The following is a 22,231-nucleotide window of genomic DNA, read 5'->3' on the forward strand; positions in this document are numbered from 1 at the left end:
CGGACATTTGAATTAAAATGGAAGTTTGGAACAGACCCCCGATTGTTGTCAGACAGTGGCTATGTGGAACAGACATAAGAATGAACGTAAGATTTCTTGAAGTTTTACACACTCTAATTATTTAAATCATTGTCGTTTATTGCTTAATTTTTGTTGTAGATCCCTCAATGTTGAAGACCTTCATGTGATACCGACAGTTGACAGCATGGCAAAGTATGATGTGGACCGCTTTGAGACTCCTCCTGACGAGGACCTTGTGTGCTGCATTTGCCAGTGTGTCTTGGACAATCCCCTGGAGAGCCCCTGCCGCCATGTCTTCTGCAAGGTGTGCATCGAGACCTGGCTGACCAATCGCAACAACTGCCCGAACTGTCGCAAGCGGCTGCGCGTCTCCAAGTTGAAGCCCGTGCTGCCCATTGTGCGCAACATGATCAACCGGCTCCTCATCAAGTGCGAGAATCGTGAGCATGGCTGTCTCAATGGCATCAAGCTTGAGATGTACGACAAGCACCAGCAGAACTGCGACTACGCCCCCATCAAGTGCCTGAACACTGGCTGCGGTGAGACGGTGCTGCGCATGAACATGCTGGCGCACGAGCAGAACTGCAAGTTCAGGCTGATCATGTGCAAGAAGGGCTGCGGCCTGCCCATCCCTATGGAGCAGTCTAAGAAACACAACTGCCTAGAGGAACTGAAGCATAGCATGGCAGGTAAAAAGTGATTTCTACCACTATCACACAACAATCCTCTTTATTATGTTTCAGTGTATGGTATGCATGTTCAAGACCTGGTAGTGTGGGGATTCAAGAGTGGCCCAATTCATTCACTGCCCACCGTGGTAGTCCCAAAACCACAGGTCAGTGAATGTGCACATCGAAGCAGATGCTCATTGGTAGCGGTTGACTCCAATCAAGATTTATTGGCTGTGTGTTTCCTAATACATAGATCAGTGATGAAGTTGTACACAATTCATTACGGGGATTATATCTGAGCTGGGCCAGCCTCTCCACTCCATGGTGTTCCCATTCCACAGAGTCTCTAACTGCTAATGGGTCAATGTCAATTTCTAATCTCCCCCCATTCCCTCATTTTTTTTTTTTTTTTTTGGTAACTTTATTATGAGATTCAATGGCATTCAATCATATTTTTTATGCGTATGTCAGAGCAGTTCATTAGCTTTACTGTGTCTAAGGACAGATAAAATCAGAGGTCAATGGTAAAGGCCAAAGTCTAAAGCCACATTTCAAATGAAATTAAAGTCCAAAATATGTCTTTTTCTGCGAATGTGTAGTATGACAATGCATTATGGCATTTTAAGTTAAACCTAACCCTGGATATAGTTCATTATACAATAATCAGCCACTTTCGTGATGGCAAATGTGATGTCAAGTGATACAATGCTTCTACGTCTTTACTGTTCATTTGTTTTTGAAAACTGCCAGATGCATCATTGCCTGTATCTTCTTCAGTAGTCATTCTGAAGCTGGGCTTCACATCGTTAAGAAGTAACTAGCAGTCATGTTGAAAATTCATGTTGCCAGGGAACATGAAAAGCTGGTAGTCATTAGGTGATCCGAGTATCCTCTCGGATCACCTTCTGTATCTGTACTGATTCTTTGTTTTTCTTCTTCTTCTTTATTTCTCTACAAAAGTTGTGTAGAGATTAGCTCAGAGAGTGCATTGCCTATGAATGTCAAACTTATACCATATGGCCATTTTTACAATCAGTGGTGTAAAACACGGTTTTGGCACTAATTGGTGTATAACTTTCTTATACACAGACAGATATGCATTATTTTTTCTCATAAACTTACCACCCACAGTGTCTACCTTGGGTACCTTAATGAACTTTCCTCTCTTTTTCTTTCAGATATGGCATGCATTTACATGCTTGAAATCCAACACTTTTGGTGTATGCACTCTGACATGGTTTTTTTGTCAGACCTAGCATATTAAATTGTTTATTCCTTTTCATTATTTTTGTTGTTGTGGTGATAGACAGGTATCCAAACTTAAGAACTATTATGTTTACCAGGTTCTGCTTTGTCTTCTTTAAAGACTGAAATTGTCCAAACTTTATGTTTCGGAGGTGACATTTTCCGTTAACAGTTAACCCCTCTTTTGAGTTAGCTCTTGCTCACAATTATAAAATTCAACTTTGCTAATTTCCATCAAAACAGAATAGTAATCAGTCTGACTTAACTTCGATCCAAAGATTATTTGATTCGAATAGCTTATCATTTTTTGGTGAGTGTTTATAAATTTATGCAACTTTTCCGTTAACTTTTCTGTCACCTCCGAGACAACAGATTTATGTATTTGATTTTTTTATTCTTGACATCAGTTATACATTACATTTACAAAATGTAACATATCCCCTCACATTATCTCAGAAGGAAGGTAGTAGAAATATAGCCTGTTGTTTTCATTTCGGAGCAATTTACAATTTTCCGTTAACACTTGTCACCTCCGAAACAATCGTCACCTCCGAAACAACAAGCATATTATATTTGATAATTTCTCGAAGACAAAGCAATTTTGTTTGATTCTGTCCAATTGACAGGAATCTCTTTTGGATGAAAATAGTAATATGGCAACAGGAAGTGAGAATTTTCTAGAGATTAATAAAAGATCTGATAAAAACTAAGAATTACTGTTTCGGAGGTGACAAAACACTGTTAACAAGAGTTTTTGCTCATTTCTATGGAAGAGAAACCATATCATGTACACCAATGGTTTCATTTATTTTAGTAACATAAGTCTCAAAGTGGAGAAATCAACTAACACACTCTCACTCTTATTTTTATTACTGTACTGTACGTTTTAGTGCAAATTTACATTTTTTCACTTTTTTAACAAAGAGAATGCACAAAATACACCCATCTGTTGTATATATAATATTGTAATCAAGATCAATTCTCCTGCTTTAGTTAAGTAAACATATAGATGCTTTCATCTTAGAAACTTGATTTCCAATTTAAGCAATTTAGTTGTGAAGATTTACCAATCACAGCTTTCCATGTAGGTTGCTTTTTCTTGTGTTTCGGAGGTGACATTGTTTGTTAACACCATATTGTTATGTGATAGTGAAAGGCAAGACTTCAGTTCCTTTTCACTATCTATTAACATTTTCAAATACATTTAATATCTACAAAATCATCACAGTAGAAGTGACTTTTGTATGTAAACCTAGCTCACCAGAATTCCCTTGATACCAAAGTGATACATGTGGCAGTTCATGCATGCCCTAGTCCACAATCTTAAAAAAATCATAAAATAATCAAACTCCACAAAAAGGCCACATGCCTATAGCTGGTGCACAACTTGTTCTTGAATTCTTAGTTGTTGTTTTTCCATGTACAACGTGGTAAACATAAACAAAATTATGTGATTTTGTTTTAATATGACAATAATTATTACATTTTCCAAGTTGAACCAACTGTTTATGACATTGTATTTTTAAATATTATTGAAGTTATCTGACAACTAAAGTGAACAGAGGAACAAGTCCCCAGGACTGGAAAGGGAAAGATCCAAAAACAAGATTTGTAGAACATCTATCTCAATATAATTTTGATGACGTGTTTACCTTGTTTTGTTATTATGTTTTATCTTAGAATTTGGCTTTAAGTACTGGAATTTCAAGGAAAAGAAAATGGTTTCTTAAAGGACAAGTCCACCTTCATATACATGTGGATTGAGTGAATGCAACAACATTAGTAGAACACATCATTGAAAGTTTGGGAAATTGGACAATCCATTCAAAAGTTATGGTCTTTTTCAAATATTGATGCAATCACTGCTGGATGAGACGACTACGACAATGTATGATGTCACATGCATACAACGATAAAAAGAAAATATAAGTGAATTTCACAAAACTTTACTTTTTGAAAAAAGTGCACATTTCTTCAACTTGCTACTGATGTATGTTAGGGCAATATTATTCACCCTGCCTTCCAAAAGAGAGAAGTCAAGTGTTCTTTTGTTATGCAAGAAAAGTGAAAATATGTTGAATTTTCTTGATACTTTCTCTATATCCTTGTACACGTGTGACATCACAAGCTATAGAAGTCTTCTCATTCAGCTTTGACTAAACAGAAACTTCAAAAATTCATAACTCTGGAACGGATTGCCTTATTTTCCTCAAACTCTCACTGATGTGTTTTACTAATATTGCTGTATTTACTCAACTCTCGTGTCTATTGAGGTGAACTTGTCCTTTTTCGGTCCCTTATAAGGTTATTTGAGACCAGTTTGTGTTCGGGACCTTCTGTGAAGTTGATGGGTAAAATTACTGAACTAAAAAAAAAATTCTACATAAGTTCACACAAACGCATTATGCTGCTCTCTTCAGCTGGGAAACACAAACTGTTGTCTTAACCAAACTGTAAAATTTGCTAAAGATTAGTATGAATTACAATCTAAAACAAAATATGAGCTGGTATCCACTATCATGAAAGAGAATAACTTAACAAAATAACAAGTAAGAACTGAAAGAAAGAGCTTATATTTGAAAATTAAAGCCATGAGGAAAGACATGAATGTTCACAATTGTATTAGCTAACACCTGAGAAGTTGGGTTGTCTCTGTGTTGTGTCACCTCCAAAACAATAAAATGATTTTTTTCTTATCTTATACTTTTTACTCTCAAAAGTGACTAATATATATGATTTGCTGTTAATTTTCAAGCAATTCAGAGAGATACATAAAATATATTTTAGTAATGTCAACAGTTTAAATGAATCTGGTATATAGAAAATTTATCCCAGATGAACCAAACACCTTTCACCAGTATTATAACATTTGTATGGTGGCTATCAAGAATGATGAAGAATTCATGAACATCCTTGAATTAATCTATTTATAATACTATGTGCAAACAAAAACATAATACAAGTCAAATAAGAATTTTTGCATTTGGCATTCATAACCTATGTCCCCACCAAAAAATTACAATGGTACCCTCCGCAACGATAACTTTAAAGATAGTGAATCAATCTAAAATACAATTTGAGGGATTGAAACTATAACTCATTGCCCACACCTTTAATACAGAAAACCCCATTCAATTTGCTTCAGAGGTCAAAGACAAATGAGGATTTTTGTAGAGCATGTCAGGAATCCCTTCCCTCCAAGTTCTGTATATTGTGTTTACACATTAATATGCAGTTCCAAGAGCATCCAAGTGCTAAACTTGGAAGAATCAGACTCTTGACATCCTTTATAACAATCCACATTTCTTTGAGACCACTTAACCAAATTGACTGGGGCTTTCTGCAAAATAGAGCTAAGATGTTATAATTTAAGACCCCAAAGTAGATTTTAGCTGATTTAATCATATTGGGTGCTATCAATGCAAAAGTCTAATTGTATTTTTTTTTTTTTTTGGGGGGGGGGGGACATACTATATGAATACTTGAACACAATGTTAACATTGAATGTCACCTCCGAAACGAAGTGATTCTTCCCTGGTGTTGTGGAATAAAATGTTCTGAGAGCAAAGAAACATTACTAAAATGATCTCACACCCTCATCTCAATTTAAGGTAGAAAATGGAATGCCATGTTTGTTCAGATTACAATATTTAGCTTACAACCTTCGTCCAAATGGAAGGCAAACTACCGGTGCCCATGCTAATTAATGAAGTGTAAAAAAACACTTGTTCTGTGTGGTTTATCTGCTTGAAACAGGAGTTAATTTCTTATTCTCGAGTTATAATTATCAAAAACATTGATAAAAAGAAGAAGTTTTGTGTTATTGTCACTTATTCTCAAAAAAACTGAGTGTTAATATTAATGTCACCTCCGAAACATTCTATTATGTTAACTGTCACCTCCGAAACATCCATGTGTGAAAAATCCAAGATTTAAAGAAATGATTGGAATTTCATTTAACCTACATAGGAAGGTAGCCCTTCTTAAAGACTTGTTATAGTATAGAGTTTGACCTGGCTTGCCCTCCAATAAATAGTTAAAATCTTAAAAATTGCATGTCAATTGGTATTTTTACCAAAAATTTGTAAATCTCGTGTATTTTTTTTTAATTCACTTTATATTCAACCCCCAAATAGTTTTGATTCACAAACTATATATTGTTGTTAACCATATAAACTTTGCATGGTGAAGTTTGACTACAGAGTTTTGTCATTATGGTGCAATTCATGAAAACAAAATTTTGCTTAAATTTACTTCAGGTGCCAGGGTTTTCCTTAAATTACACCAATAACTCTTCAGCTTTAAGGTCTGAAATGTTATTTTTTCAAAAATTTGAATACTTTCCAACAGGAATCAAACAGAATAATGAAAAAATATTTTGTTTGAAATTTTGACCCTCTGAGTACAAAAGTTACACCACTGATCGTAAAAAAGGCCATATATGTATCGTGTCCCAAAGACGACAATCGAACTAAAATCAAAGTGATCAGTCGACCGTGACGTCACTATGACGTCATTATATGAAAACACATTCTCAATTATATCTCAATTATGGAATGGAATTTTTCAATGAAATTTACGTCACATATAGTTCAAGTCAACGTGATTCTACTCATGTTTTCAAAATTCATCTATATACTTCAAACGTGCGCGTACGCGCGCGTTGAAATATTTGTATGCTCAAATCGAGCTCAAAATTTTTTTGCACACGTTTCAGACCATTTGGAGCATTTTTTGAAAAATTGAAAAAATCGGACGGACGCGTACGCGCGCGCACATATACGCACGCACAGCTCATATGCAATGAAAATTTCCCGTTTTTTCACTTTGATCGGATGTCTGAAATGTCAAGGAATATTTCTACCAAGTTTCAAGTCAATCCCACTCAAAATGACGTCATACGGGTCCGTCAAAGTTGAAATTCCGCGCGCGCGTCAATGGCGATATACAGTGCAACAATGCCAAAAAACTGCCAATTTTAAATCCGATTTTACTCGTCAGGATGGACGGTGACCCCCCATTTTCTTTACATATTCTGAAAGCTGATGAGTTGTACATGTCATTTCATGGGTTGGCAATGCTGGAAAAATGATGAAAAGATATCAAATTTCTTAATAAATCAAAACAAGTAAATTTTCAAAATGACGTCATCAAATTTCAAGTTTACTCGAGCGTATCTCACTTATCCTTAGTCAATTTTCACCCAGATTTCAGTATGCTGTAGCTTATTTAATACTCTATCAGTTATGTAATAACACAATTTTGATTGAATGACAGCATGACCTCATAAAAATGAATTGAAAGTAACCTTGTCGAATTTGACCAGTTTACGTGTTATCTCTATGGGAGTGCAGTTTTTCTGGAAATGAAAATTGACCATGACTGTCTTTTTCGAGCACTAGCTCACTTATGCTTCGGTGAATTTCTCCCAGATTTTAATATGTTGTAGCTGAGACTTTGGGCTATCGTAAATGTGCATTTTGTTTTTTCATACGATGTCGGGATCACGTCAATAAACGTGGTTGAAATTAAAGCTTATATTCGTTGTATTGAAATATTTCTTTCTTTCTGCAACTTTCTTTGCAATAACTCAAGAAAAACATACCCTATCAACACCATATTTTGTACATGCTTAGTTCATGTCACGTTCATTATTTCATAAAATAACAACTACTTGATCAGATGCCATCTTGGTTATGTAAAGTAGGGTCAAAGGTCATAAATGTTTCATCCTGTATCTTGGTGAATACATGTCCTATCTTTCCCATATTTTGCACACGTAAAGACCATGTGACAAGGATCATATCACAAAATAACCACTTTTTGCTCAGATGACATCTTGTCTTTGCAAAATGGGGTCAAAGGTCATATGTACTTCTTTCTTTATCGTCATTATGACGTGTTATCTCTATGGGAGGGAATTTTTCTAGATGTGAAAATTGACATGATTGTCTTTATCGAGCACTAGCTCACTCACCCTTCGATGAATTTCTCCCAGATTTTAATATGTTGTAGCTGAGACTTTGCGCTATCGTAATGTGTCCTCCGTTTTTTCATACGACGTCAAAAGCACGTCGAAAAACTCGGCTTAAGTAATCAAAGCTTAGCTTCATTAGGTGATCCGAGTATCCTCTCGGATCACCTTCTGTATCTGTACTGATTCTTTAGGTGATCCGAGTATCCTCTCGGATCACCTTCTGTATCTGTACTGATTCTTTGTTCTTTTTATTTTCCTTTATTTCTAACCAAAATTTGTGCAGCGGTTAGCTCAGAAAGTACATTGCCTATCAATGTCAAACTTATACCATATATGTATCATGTCCCAAAGACGACAGATCAAGTAAAATCATAGTGATCAATCGACCGTGATGTCACTATGACGTCATTATATAAAAACACATTTTCATTCATATCTCATTAATGGAATAGAATTTTGCAATGAAATTTACGTCACATACATTTCAAGTTATGCGCAATTTAATCATATTCTCAAAATTCATATTTTCTCTTAAAACGTGCGCGTACGCGCGCGTTGAAATATTTGTATGCTCAAATCGAGCTCAAATTTTTTTTGCACACGTTTCAGACCATTTGGAGCATTTTTTGAAAAATTGAAAAAATTGGACGGACGCGTACGCGCGCGCACATATTCGCACACACAGCTCATATGCAATGGAAATTTCCCGTTTTTTTACACTTATCGGATGCCTAAAATGTCAAGGAATATTTCTATCAAGTTTCAAGTCAATCCGACTCTAAATGACGTCATACGGGCCCGTCAAAGTTGAAATTCCGCGCGCGCGTCAATGGCGATATACAGTGCAACGATGCCAAAAAAACGCCAATTTTAAATCCGATTTTACTCGTCAGGATGGACGGTGACCCCCCATTTTCTTTACATATTCTGAAAGCTGATGAGTTGGACATGTTATTTCATGGGTTGGCGATGCTGGCAAAATGATTAAAAGATATCAAATTTCTTAATAAAGTAAAAAAAGTAAATTTTCAAAATGACGTTATCAAATTTCAAGTTCACTCAAGTGTATCTCACTTATCCTTTGCCAATTTACACCCAGATTTCAGTATGTTGTAGCTTATTAAATGATCTTTCATTAAAATAATTACAACATTTTGATTGGATGACGGCATCACCTCGTAAAAATGGATTGAAAGTAATATTGTCAAATTTGACCAGTTTACGTGTTATCTCTATGGGAGAGCAGTTTTTCTGGCAGTGAAAATTGACATGACTCTCTTTTTCGAGCACTTGCTCACCTATGCTTCGGTGAATTTCTCCCAGATTTTAGTATGTTGTAGCTGAGACTTTGGGCTATCAGAAGTGTGCCCTCCATTTTTTCATACGATGTCGGCATCACGTCGAAAAACTTGGTTGAAAATGGCACGAGGCTTCGATGCAGCGTCGTTTTGCTTAATACACAGGGCTTATGGAGAATGAAATAGGTCATTGCGTAGCGCATCCGACTCGTAATCCTAAGGTCCCTGGTTCGAGGCTCACCCCTGCCAATATTTTTTAATTTTTTTTAAAACACTTTTTTCTTCTTTTTCTTTCGTTAATCTTAATCTTCCTTTCCTTACTTTATCTTTTTCTGATTTTTTATGCTTCTCCTTCAAATTTCTATAAAATAACATAATTTTTTTCTTTATTTTTCTTTCTTTCTAATACTTTCTGTGCAATAGATGAACAACAACAATGGCTATCAATCCCATATTTTGCACATGTTTAGTACATGTCACGTACATTATTTCATAAAATAACAACTACTTGATTGGACACCATCTTGGGTATGTAAATTAGGGTCAAAGGTCATAAATGTTTCATCCTGTATCTTGTTGAATACATGTCCTATCTTTCCCATATTTTGCGCACGCAAAGACCATGTTACAAGAATCATTTCATAAAATAATCACTTTTTGCTTAGACGCCATTTTGGGTGTCCAAAGTGAGGTCAAAGGTCAAATATACTTCATTCTGTATTTCCGTTAGTGTATACGGAATTCGGTACCAAAGATGGCAGGTCTCACTCCCTTTTCTAAATGAGAATCCAAACATCACACGGCCAATGTCCCGTCCACACAGATGAAACCTGTATGGTCATGAATATTTGGATCAGGACTCAAATCATTGATTTTCGAAGAGATCGGATCACCTAATTTGTCAGTCTTGACAAATTCCGAGTCTAGTATCAAATTTGATTTTGTTTTATCTTTTGATCTTTGATTTGATGCAGATTTTCTTCTCACCCATTCTTGTTTTCTCATCCTTTCTCCGTCCTCTCAGCCATGGAAGAGCAGTATCAGCAGCGCCTGCGTGATCTGGAAAATAAGTTCAACGCCAAAATCCAAGTGCTTGAAGACCGCATCAAAGCCATGGAGGAGAACTGCCAGCAGGACTATAATTCTGGCTGGGGATCGGCCCGGGACTCTTACTCCTCCATGGCAGGCTTTGACGAGAGTGACACCCAGAGCAGAGACATGGAATACACGGACATCCAGGACTATGAGGAAAACAATGATGATGATGACGATGGAAGCAATTCATTCTATTACTCTGGGAATGAGGATGACCACTATGATAGCACCCCGGTCTACCAGGAGTCACAGGCACCTGAAGATGGGTATGACTCCTACACCCCTCAGGACCACAGTGACGAGAGGGGACAAGATGACGACAGGGACTCCGACAGTGCGTTTTATTTAAACACGGATGCGGATTCCAATAATGATGACTCAGATGGTGATCTTAATGATTCCTTGCTAGACAGCAGTGATGGTCAGTCAGATGGTGACGACAATGACCAGGATGACATTGACCCCGTCCAGGTCTACGAGGTGAGTCCAACCAGCCCAGGCTTGCGGGATGATGTAGGGGGCAGCAGAGGCTCTCGTGCCATGGGCGGGGGAGAGGAGGTAGACTACGATGAAGTGATACATGTTGGGTCTGAAGCTTCACCGCACAGCAGCACACAAGCCGAGCATGGCAGCATCGAGAGGCAACATTCCGACGTGGATGATGCGTTCCCGGTGACTGTTCCTGCAGGAGAGCAAGGAAGCAGCAGGATGGAGGCTGCAGGTAGTGGCAGAATATCTCCCCATGGACTAGAGCACTCTTCCCTGTGCAGCCTTCATGTGGAGTATGGAAGCAGTGGTCGTAGTTCCCCTAGAGAAACTGTCAGTGCATACCTGTCAGATCATGACTCTGATGCAGCCACCATCAATGAAGACAGTGGTCGTAGAGGTCGCAGGAATCGTAGCTCCGCGCAGCGCTCACAGGAACGCAATAGCGACAATAACAGGGAGAGAGAGTCATCTCGTGAGAGGAGACATAGAAGACCAAGGAGCCGGGAGAGGAGGAGTTCCAGGGAAAGGCGTAGGAAGTCTCGAGGTTCGCGAGATAGGAGGGATCACTCCTCGGATCATGCCGACACAAATGCCAATGAAAGGAGTCGATCATATGACTTGCGGAGCTTGAGGCCTGCTAGCCAAGCAGCGCCTACTACTGTGAGTGACAGTCATAGCAGCACAGAGGGCGCTCACCACCAAGGAAGTGCACATTCATCGTCACTCTTGTACGGCATCCCGGTGAGTGATTCGGATTCCAGTGGTGATCCCCCTTGGGAGAGGACCTCCCAAGATCATTCCTCTGATGTCACAATCAGTGAAGAGGCCTTATCACCTTATGACTCCATGGATGGAGCCAGCAGCCCAGACATCTATAACAAGTTCATCTCTTCTTTGCACAATGTCCCTTCTAGTGAGAGTGACAAAACCTGGACCCCAGGTGACCGTGATTCCAGTGATGGGTGGGAGTTGGGAGTGGACCATAGTGAGTATATCAGCTCCGACGACACACACCGGGACAGATATTATAGTGACCTCGATGACAGGGATGGGGATGATGAGCATGATGCCGAGCCGAGCAGTTATTCCAGGCGGGAATCCAGCCATTCGTCTCGCCGCTCCAGCAAGAGGTCAAGCAGCAAGTCCAGTTCAAGCCGAGAGGACAGGAAAGAGGAGAGAGCAAGTGTCCGGTCAGCAGACCAATCCACCTCAGGTCAAGCTCCAAGTCACCCCACCTCGGACAGCGAGACTGTTTCTGTGTAAGTGTTGCATGTCAGATCGACTCATTGTCATCAGGTAGTGACCCTCATTCAAAGAGAGACTGTTTGACAAAACTCATGTCTGTGAATTATTTCCTGGTATCCCATTGCTATTTGTTATGCTTTTTTTGTACTACATGTACTGCTACACAAATTATCTTTTGTGAAGCATTTTTCTTCCATGGAAATGTACAGGGTACCATTTGAAATATCATTTATCGCCTAAAATTGCTGATCAAATTTGAGTTGGAAATTAATGCCTGCATGTACGCATGGGGTTGGCAAAGCATGAAACAGAAACTGAGGCATTGACATCAGTTCTCTTCAGTTGTGGGGTGTATCATGAGTAGAGTATGTGTATGAAATGACCTTCCCAATTTCTACTGAGATGTTTATCAATTGAAATCATTTGTGTCCAGAAATATCTAGAAAAAGGACAGAACTGGAGATTCAAGAACTGAGAGTACTGAAAAGCTGACTTCTAATAATAACAGTAACTCCTGAACCCCCCCCCCCCAAAGAAAAACAACAACAAACAAACAAACACTGAAAACAGAAACAAAAATGCAAACCAGGGAGTTTAGCGTTCATGAAACTGTGTGCATGGTATGATGAAAATGAGTTGGGTAAAGTTAGTTACACATGTGTGTCTGGCAAAACATCACATACAATAGAGATGGAGGGATAGGTATTTCAGTGAAAATTTACCTCAAACCAATACTGTTAAATGGTGAAATGTGTGTACACGGTTTTTAAAGCACTATAAAGCAGAAAGGGGATATAATTGATAATTGTGTTTTTATTGATACATATGTTTTTTGTAAGTTTCTGGAAGTACATACTGTTAAAACTTTAGACTTTTTTTGTTTAATGTAACTCACGTCATTTGCAACCTATTTTGATTTACATTGTTTCTGTTTTTTCCTGAAAACTGACGAGTGTCAGAGCAGTTTCGAAATATCCTTATAGCCACCCCTACATTCAGCAGTGAGTAATAGTCACATCTGCTGACTATCATTACTGTTTTGTGGGTGTTGAGGTGTACTCTTGTCTCGTTCAATACTAAGGGTGCGTTCGAGCGCTCTACAGCGAACCAAAGTGAACCAAAGTGAACTGAACCAAAGCGTACCATACCGAACTGTGCCAGATATGGAGCGTTCGAGCGCTTTGTTGAGAAAGCGTACCTCATGAGTTATTGTTAGAGAAGGTCACACATTTTTGTAGCAAGAATGTTATTCACCTGGTGCTTGGACTACTTACAGCTGTCCCGAACAAAGAAAATTATGTCTCTGCATTGTGACATATGCGCATGATACGCGCATTCTTTACAGCAAACTTTTGGTACATGTTTGGTACGCTTTTGGAGCACATCAGGAAGTGGTCCACTTTTGACTCGGTACGGTACGGTATGGTACATTTGAGGAGCGTTCGAGCGCTCCTCTGGCGCGGGTACGGTATGGTACAGTTTGCCTTGGGAGAGCGCTCGAACGCATCCGGAGTGATGTACTTCATCATCAGCAACTTTAAAAGAAAGCAGGCTTTAGATCATAAATGATTCTATTGAGAGCTGTCTTTGGTTTGCGTTGGCAACATATTTCCTGTGGCTATTATTTCTGAAGACCTCATTCCTCATAGTTGCTCTCCGCCTCTTTCCACAGAAGCAGAAGGCGCCCCCTGATTGAAAGCAGCTCCGAAAGCGATAATGCCGAGGATGGCGATCACCATCCGGCCTGGAAGAGGAGGAAGCATGATGAGACGCGATGACAGCGAGACTAGCCTTCAGCCCAGAATGGAATGAAACATTCATCCATCTTATAAAGTAGGTCGAAAGGAGGACGGGACAGTCACATCAAGTGTGAGATGGGCTGACTGATTCAAGTCTAGTCGGCTCTTGTGCTTGTTATGCCGATGCCCTCTGCCGCTGGAGAGGCATGGTCAGTGATGAACTGCTTCTCTGCAATTAGTCATGCAAAGAGAGAAGGACATGTATTGACCTACCCTTATTCCAAGGCAAGAAGATACGGTGGCGTATGATGTCTTGCAAACCAGTGTGTGGGATAGCCCTGCATTTGGAAGAATGTGTTCATTCAAAATGTCCTGTAGAATTACAAAACAATAATTCTGTATAAGCTGTCATTTTTTCGCATAGAGATATTTTCACAAATGAGGAAATTGCAGAAATTTTTGCGAGATTTTTTCGTGAATTGACACCATTTCTATTGTAAGTGCTATCACCTTGGCGCATGGCAACATTTTTGCATGTCAACTTCATGATCCAACAGTGATTTGTGAAATTTGTGAAAATTAAACCCTCACAAAAATAACGGCTTACACAGTAGATGAGTTTTCACTGAGGAGATTCCCATATCAATGTTGAATTGAGAAATGACCTGCATTTTTTGAGAGTTTTGAATATAATATGACTGAGCAAAACATAATAACCCATATACCGGTAGTTTAGCTGCTGGGTGGGCAGATGTAATTCCTGCTTCAGAGCTGTCCTTTACCTTTTCATGGGTCTGTGGCTGTACTCCTTTGGCCTATGGCACAAGTACTGATTAGTTTCCCAAAACCAACCAAATAGATATTATGTAATCCTTTTACATCCTGTTCTCTTTGTATTGTGGGATTTTAGTAGTGTTACACTTCAGCAAGTTTACGCATCAAAGCTCCCTATTCTCTGTTAGTTTGAGATTGGTGTGGTGTTACACTTCAGTAGGTTTGTGTATCAGTACTGCAAAGTGTGGGGCATGTGGTAATGAAATAGCGTGCCTGGGCCCTGTTTTATGAAGAGTTGAAATTGATTATATAGTTGATTTCAACTGTAAGTCTATGGTAGCCTGTGTGGCAAGGGAATTTAAAGGGACTGTACAGTACTGGTTGAGGTGGAGATTCATGTTTTGAACATTCCTAAGTGAGATAATGAAAAGCATCTTATGAAATATGAAAGAGCAATTAATTTTAAGAAGGATTCAACCTTTATTTGATGAAAATTGGTTTTCAAATGGCTGAGATATCAAAAAAGTGCTAATAATTAAAGGCGACATGCCACAACTTTATTAGGATCTCTTTGTTTCACCTTGTTTTTGGATATCTCAGCCATTTCAAAACCGATTTTCATTGAATAAACTTTTGATACCCCTTAGAACTGCATGCTCTTTGACATCTCATAGAGTGGTTTCTGAATATCTCGCAAAACGTTAAAAGCTAAATCCTCACCTCGACCAGAACTGTACACACCCTTTAAAATCAATTTTTATCTTTTGATAAAATGGGGCCCAGGTTACAGCTTCGTGCACTGGGATATATCAAAGGTAAACCACTTGCCAATCTGTGCACAGATCGTCTGTGTTAGTGAATAGGGATTAGCTAGTCATCATTACTCCAGCAAATTCCATTCCCTGTTGGGACTACAATGATAGGGCGTGTGTACACGTGAGTAGGTTTTCCTCACTAACAAGAAATCCCTTTGCACCAGGAGATTTCCTGCAGTGTCGGTCTCTACCACTAAAGATAGCAATAAAGTTAACCTAGTTTTGCATCCAATTACAAAAATTAACTGGGTATTGAATTGCAGAGTAGGATTATTCAGGCATAATAATACGAACCACAAAAAGAAATTAAGATTTTCAAGCCCTGCTCTCCACAAATGAATATAGAAGCACACACACAAATGTGCAAATGCATGGGCAAAAGGATAAATTCAAGTTCTTGCATGGACTAAAGCATCCAATGAAATAATGAGAAAATGTAGCTCAGGCTAAATGTAGATGGACTTGAATTGTTGATAAACCTTCTATTGATATGTTTGCCAGCAGCCGGCAAACGTATCAACCACGAGGGTACTGCATGCTTTGGAAATTGAATAGCTTATAGAATGTTAGAAAGGGTAATGATGTGTTTAAGAAAAGAAAAATGAATTCTGTATCATAGATGCCTTGCAAACCCTTCATTCAGCAACCTGCTCCATCTAACTCCTTTATCAAATGACAAATGAAAAGCAAACTAGAGCAGATGTTGTACGAATGCAGTTGGTATGAATGCATTATTATATTAGATCAGAATGTTAAGATAGGCAGATTTTTTGTTTTCTTTTTCTATGCAGCTAAGTATTAGAATGTTTGGGAGCAAATTGCGATACGCCCTACCAAAATTAAAATGGCTAGAAACACTGGTAATGATAACTCTGCATGTGAGCCTATCCACAGGCTCCTCATCAGGTTTTCCTCACAGTGTGGTGATACCAAGTTCTGCAGTTAATAGAAACATACTTTTCCAAGTCTGTTCCTTCATTACATAGATCTCCATGAATCATGTGTAGGTGTTATGAGTACTGTGTCAACTGCACAGACACAGCTGCTATGAAACTTAGCTGTACCTTTAATAGCCCCGAGTTAGCTAACTCAAGGTGATTTTCAAAAAGGCAAGATTAGTCACATCCTGTTACACTTTGGAGTGTCCATAGAATTTCAGGTATGCCATTAAATGAACGCTTGATGTGAAGAAGTGAGTGCGCCCTCTTTTGACAGATCTATGCCATTTTCATCAGTAACTAGAATTTGGCGAGGCAGAGAAATTGTAGCTGTGTTGGTGAGACTTCAGCACTGATTGTTCATTTTTACACTAAGATTAGTCTTTGTCCCCTGTATTGATGACTCAGAAAGCCTGCAAGGGCAGAGTGTTGCTAAGAATTTATGTTTCTTCGGGTATTGTTCATTTTTCTTCAAATGTTCCTTCATGGCAAGAGTGTGGCAACCATGATCACAGTTGATCAAAAGAGAAGACACAAGAAATATGTGAACAATAATCCAGATGTTGATAGCTTTAGGAAACCAAAAAGAGATTCAGTAGGATTTTGAAGTCCCTTTCTCTTGTATCTTTACGTAAGACAAAAAAAAAAAAAGTCTCCAAAACAGTCACTGTGTTTACTGATCCTCACATACACTTGTACTGAGAAAGGGGAATATCAAACCAGTTAAAAGTTTGTTTGAAAAGAAAGAGCAAAACTTTACTAGCGCAACAGTGCAAATTTAATCAAAATTGAATGAAAGTAGTTTTCTTTTAAATCTTGAAATTTCTAGGAGGGTTTTTCAAATAGATGCAGTCATGCCCCAGTCTTAAATCCTGCTGTATCTGACTGATCCATTATTTGAAGTTATTCAGCCTGGAATGAAATCATGGTTTACACTTTTATAGCAGAAGAATTTAAAGGGGATGGCTAGTAACTGATAATTGGGAATCAGTGGGAATGTTGGGGGATGATTGTTCCAATCCTTGTGGGATTCATTTAAGAGTACATTATATATCTATTGTTGTGTGAAAATTATTTGCTTCAGAATGGTCTCATATTCAAGTAATGTGCAGTTTAATGTTTCCAGGTTAGCATGCTTGTAAAGTGACAGGGCGATCGTTAACGGCCCGTTAAAATAGAATCCTCTCATGGTTGCCGGGATAATGAAGATACATTTGATCCATTGAATACAGTAACTTAAGAGGTCCTCTTTCCAAAGAGACAATCATCAATTCAGATCGCATCACCATCCTCATGATATTGAATTACAAATGACAGTAACTTCAGTACAACGTCAGTACAAGAAGGCAGAGCCTTCCTGTACGTAACTGACACTATGTTCCAAATTTTACACCACAATACCTTTTTGTTTGCCAGTCGAAACTTGAGTTATGTATACACTTACATAATATCTGTTTCATGTAACTGAATATGGTATTATCCAGTCACGCATAGATCAGTAATGGCCAATTTCTGTCATTTGTGATTTGTTTTGATATGCATGAATCTAGTGCTATAAAGTGTTCCCTCACTTGAATTCAGTCTTTTAGTCATATGTAGCCAACTGCTTACATACTGCATTCTGTCCATATGAACTCTGGAAAAGGGTAGTTACCTTCATGATTTGATGTTATAAATGTCTGGCTTGGCTTTTGTGGGTTTTTTTTTGTGTTTTTGTGTTTTTGTGGTTTTTTTTTTTGTACACTTCGGATGGGGAGAAGTTGATTTTTTTTTTTCTCGCTTTGTTTTCTTTTACCAGTTTAACCCATAGTGTTGTACACAATGTCCAAAGACACTGGCACAGAAAGGGCTAAAAGACACTCTGCATATGTGCATACCCATGATATGTTTTCTACTGGATTAGGAACGGAGAAAATTTTTTAGGAGGTGTATGTGTGTATCAGATGTCGGGCATCAATGGCATTATTGCAAAATGTGATGCACAAGAAGTGTACCATGTCAGCAACAGTTTCCAGCAGAATACGCAGTCAACCACGCTGTTTACCCCAGGGATGTCTGTAGCAACCGCTGTCAAATTTACAGCATGGGTGTACACGTCCCCCATACCTAACGACCCAGATTTTATGGCTTGATGTCCTCCTTGCACCAACTCCAAGCTGTGCACAGCACCATCACTGTTCATGTCTGGCTCTAATTGAATGCATGAACAGCAAATTCAATATTTGAACAGGTTTCTTGGAGATGGACACTTGAATGCTCTCCTAGGGGTACTTGGCTCCATGTTCAGGTCTTTTCTTCCCCTTTTGTAACTAGAATTTTGTGTTTCTCATCCCCCTTTCTCGACTCAATATGTGTAAAGGTTTTGAAAAGCTTTTATTGCTTGTTTGTTTTCTAGCAATGAGATCGCATGTTTCTTTGGCAGTTGTTGGTGCAGTGCGTCATAACCTATTTCTCCAGTCACCAATGATACTGTGTTGGTTTGTTTTTGTCCTGTATTTTCTAGATGAATTTACAGCAACAAACAGACAGGATAATCACCCAATTTAATTAACTTAAAATTAACTTAAAATTTTCCATCTATTGAAAGAAATGAAATGGTTCAAAATTAGGAGTCACAGCCCACTTATTCCATTATTAACACAGTGTACCAACAGGGCCAAACATCTCACTGGTTTTACACTGACTGCTTGCTCATTTTTGTCTTCTTTAGGAGCCTACCACTTGTTGAGATAACTTTTGTAAATTCAAAGCCCTGCTGATGTTGGTGTTTTAGCAGAATTTGTCTTTGCAAGCCTGATGAGAAATGTGAAGGATCAACATCCCCAAAGCCTTAAAGTAATCAGAGGTGGTGCATTCAATATGACACCTTGGGGCCTGTTTCATGAAGAGTTGCAATTGATCTAATGCTTGATTTATTGCGCGTAACTTGTTGAATAGAGTGAAAGTTCAATATTGAGAACAAGTCCTGTTTCATAAAGACACTTACGCTTGATTTCAAGAAAAATCAAGTGTAACTTGAGTGTTACTTGCAATCAGTTGTAATAAGTTCATGAAATGTAATTTGCAATTGATTGCAACTTATGCTCAATCATAATGAAACAGGCCCCTTGTCTGTAGGCAGGGCTCAACATTAATGATTGCCAGCAGCCACTGAAAGTTGATGTTGGGTCACTAAATTTCCTACAGAATCTTTTGATGGTCCTTGGTGTTGCGATCAGGCAACTAAGATGCAAAATGGATTGTTATGTTTTCCTTTTATTTTGAGCCACCAAAATCTTAAAGGGATCGTATAGTTTTGGTTGAGACCTTATTTCAGGTTTCTAACATTTTTTGGGTGAGATATTGAGAAACCACTTATAAAATATGAAAGAGCATGTAATGCCATGAGGAATTCAACATTCATTTAATGAAAATTGGTTTTGAAATGGCCGAGATATCCAAATCATAGCGATTCTAATAAAGTGTGGGACCCATATTTTATTACGATCGCTTTGTTTTACTTTGTTTTCATATGTTTCAGTCACTCCAAGCCCGATTTTCATCAAATAAACTTTGAATTCCACTAAAAATGGTATGCTCTGTACAATTTCATGTGTTTTCTTGGTATCTCGCTAAAAGTTAAAAGCCCAATTCTCATCTCCACCAATACTGTACCATCCCTTTAAATTCAAAGATTTTAGTGGCCTGAACAGGCCCCTATAGAGAAAAATGTTTGTGTTGAACCCTGTTCTAGGTCATGGAATGGGGAATGGTAGGGAAGGAGGAGGGAGATGTAAATCTACGCATTTTAACACAAGAGGATGCACAAGAAATATGTGTTTGTGTGTGTTTGTGTGTGTGTTTTTGTGTGTGTGTGATTGACCGACATGCAGAGAAAATCACAGTTCATATCTTCTGTCATGACTCCCGTTTTGCTAGATACTACCCATTACATAACACATGCATCTACTGAATGGAAACAAGTTTGCATTTTGCAGTATGCACTTTTTAATGTGACTTTTTCTTAAATCCCAAGAAATGTACTAGATTATTTGGTGTTTATTTCTTAAATGCTGTTAAAGACCTTTTTTATACCCCCGTTTTTTTTTTTAGATGTGACTTCTTGAGAGAAGGGATCATAACCTGCAATGGAAAACCAAGAGCCACTAGTTGCCACTGCAACAGAAGTTGATAGTTTCCCCCGGCAGTGCTCGCCATACAGCAAGTTGTGATCCTCCAATGTGTTTGTCAGTGTCATAGAATATTGGCATCTAATTCATTGTGTATATAAAATGTTAACAAAAAAAAAGAACAAGAAAACTCAGTTGTGTTTGAAGGATGCGCAAAGACAGTGGTATCGTTTGAATGTAAATAATGTGTATTTATAACCACATGTAATGAATGTAGTTGTGTATATAAATGCCTTGTAAATGTTTTTAAACATACAAAGTTGCTGAAATTAAAGCATAAAAACCATATGGAACTGTGTTGTGGTTCTCAGTGGACTGTTTGAATGGTAAGAAACGCTGGCACGTGTATTTTAAGGCAGAAGACCATACTGTATTTATAAGGCAACATTTTCATGATGAATTTTTTGCGCATTTCGTTTGACACAAAACTAGTATGAAAATATAAGCACACATATTTTTTTGTTTGCTTGATATATATATATATATATATATATATATATATATATATATATGTATATAAAGATTCTGCAGAATTAAAAGCACCTAAAATTTATCTTACCTGGCTGAGTGTGGAAACCATTATTCATGCAAAAAATTTCTTCATGGTATCAGGGAGTCCGGAGACAGGAAGAATCACTATTGATCTGCATAACACAGTATCCTGTGCAAAATTTTGGTTTTTTTTTTAATTCAGTTTTTTTTTTTTTTTTGGCAGTACCATGTTAACACAACACTAGTTTTGCTCTAGATGGCATTGAGACATCTTTGACCTGCAATGACCTGCAATTCAGTTTCATTTTAATTTAGTTTCATTTCTACAATGTAGTTCCATTGAAGGGTTTTTTTTTTTTTTTTTTCTTGCCCTGCTAACATGCACGTTGACAAATACGCAGGGCAATAAATACGCAATTGTAGCAGGGGCGGATCCAGGAGCTTTGTAAAGTCCCCCCCCCCCCCCCCCCCCCCGTCCCCCCCCCCCCACCCCGGATTTGTCACTGTGTAGGGCCCTACTGTACATGTGCACTGCACTCAAAGAATCCAATGTTTAGTGTGTGTACTTGTCAAAGATTGTATTTATTTACATGTGTGTGTGTACCATTTGTTCTGGCTGTCTTCCCTCCCCAAACTTTACTTTGATTTGCAAAAACCTATACTTTGTCTTTCAGGAAATTCACATGCAATTTCAGCACAATTAGTTATTTCAGTTTCCCACTGTCAAAGCCCATCTGCAAATCCAGCTAAAAATTAACCCCAAAGTGTGTTCAGTTCAAGTCAAGGCAAGTTTTTGTAGTGGCGTTGTTATCATATATGGCAGTGTATTGGCCATTTATAAAAAAAGAAAAAAAAGAACCACGTTTACCTTACTTGATTAAGGAGAAGCCTCCAAGATGAAAGATTCTTGTTACAGCCACAACTTACTGGTGTACGACAAATTTCACACCTCACTTGTGAAACAGGAACCTTGAACTCCTTTGTTGTGACATAGCATATTGTGGAATAGAAGTGAAATTGTAAAAATTCTGTTCTTTCTGCCAGTCTTCTGGCTATCTCTCTCTCTCTCTCCTAGCTCTCTCCCCTTTCTCCACCCCACCCCCCCCCCCCCCATTCTCTCCTCATATGAGAAATGTGAGCTAAATGTTGACATATGCTTTTCTAATGCCACATGAGAGGTTCAACTGAAATATCCTGGGGCATGGAGTAGCTTGCCACAAAGGACTTCTACCCTTATCACGTTACATGGTCCATGCTGATCAC

The 22,231-nt window shown here is 38.3% G+C and overlaps 1 protein-coding gene across 1 annotated transcript; it reads left to right on the plus strand.

Annotated features, from left to right (window-relative positions):
* The first annotated feature begins 205 nt into the window (after nucleotides 1-205).
* LOC140232048 (uncharacterized) lies at nucleotides 206-13,961 on the plus strand. The gene is made up of 3 exons (XM_072312199.1): nucleotides 206-710; nucleotides 10,237-12,055; nucleotides 13,714-13,961. Exons 1-3 carry the CDS (start codon nucleotides 206-208, stop codon nucleotides 13,817-13,819), a joined length of 2,430 nt encoding a protein of 809 aa, XP_072168300.1. The 3' UTR covers nucleotides 13,820-13,961.
* The last annotated feature ends 8,270 nt before the right edge of the window (nucleotides 13,962-22,231 follow it).

Source organism: Diadema setosum, chromosome 8 (assembly GCF_964275005.1).
Source record: "Diadema setosum chromosome 8, eeDiaSeto1, whole genome shotgun sequence".
Classification (NCBI taxonomy): domain Eukaryota; kingdom Metazoa; phylum Echinodermata; class Echinoidea; order Diadematoida; family Diadematidae; genus Diadema; species Diadema setosum.

Coding starts and splice junctions, on each gene's coding strand:
- LOC140232048 (XM_072312199.1), top strand. CDS start 206: ATGGCAAAGTATGATGTGGACCGCTTTGAGACTCCTCCTGACGAGGAC. Junction 711..10,236: donor ACTGAAGCATAGCATGGCAG/GTAAAAAGTGAT, acceptor CCGTCCTCTCAG/CCATGGAAGAGCAGTATCAG. Junction 12,056..13,713: donor GACAGCGAGACTGTTTCTGT/GTAAGTGTTGCA, acceptor CTCTTTCCACAG/AAGCAGAAGGCGCCCCCTGA.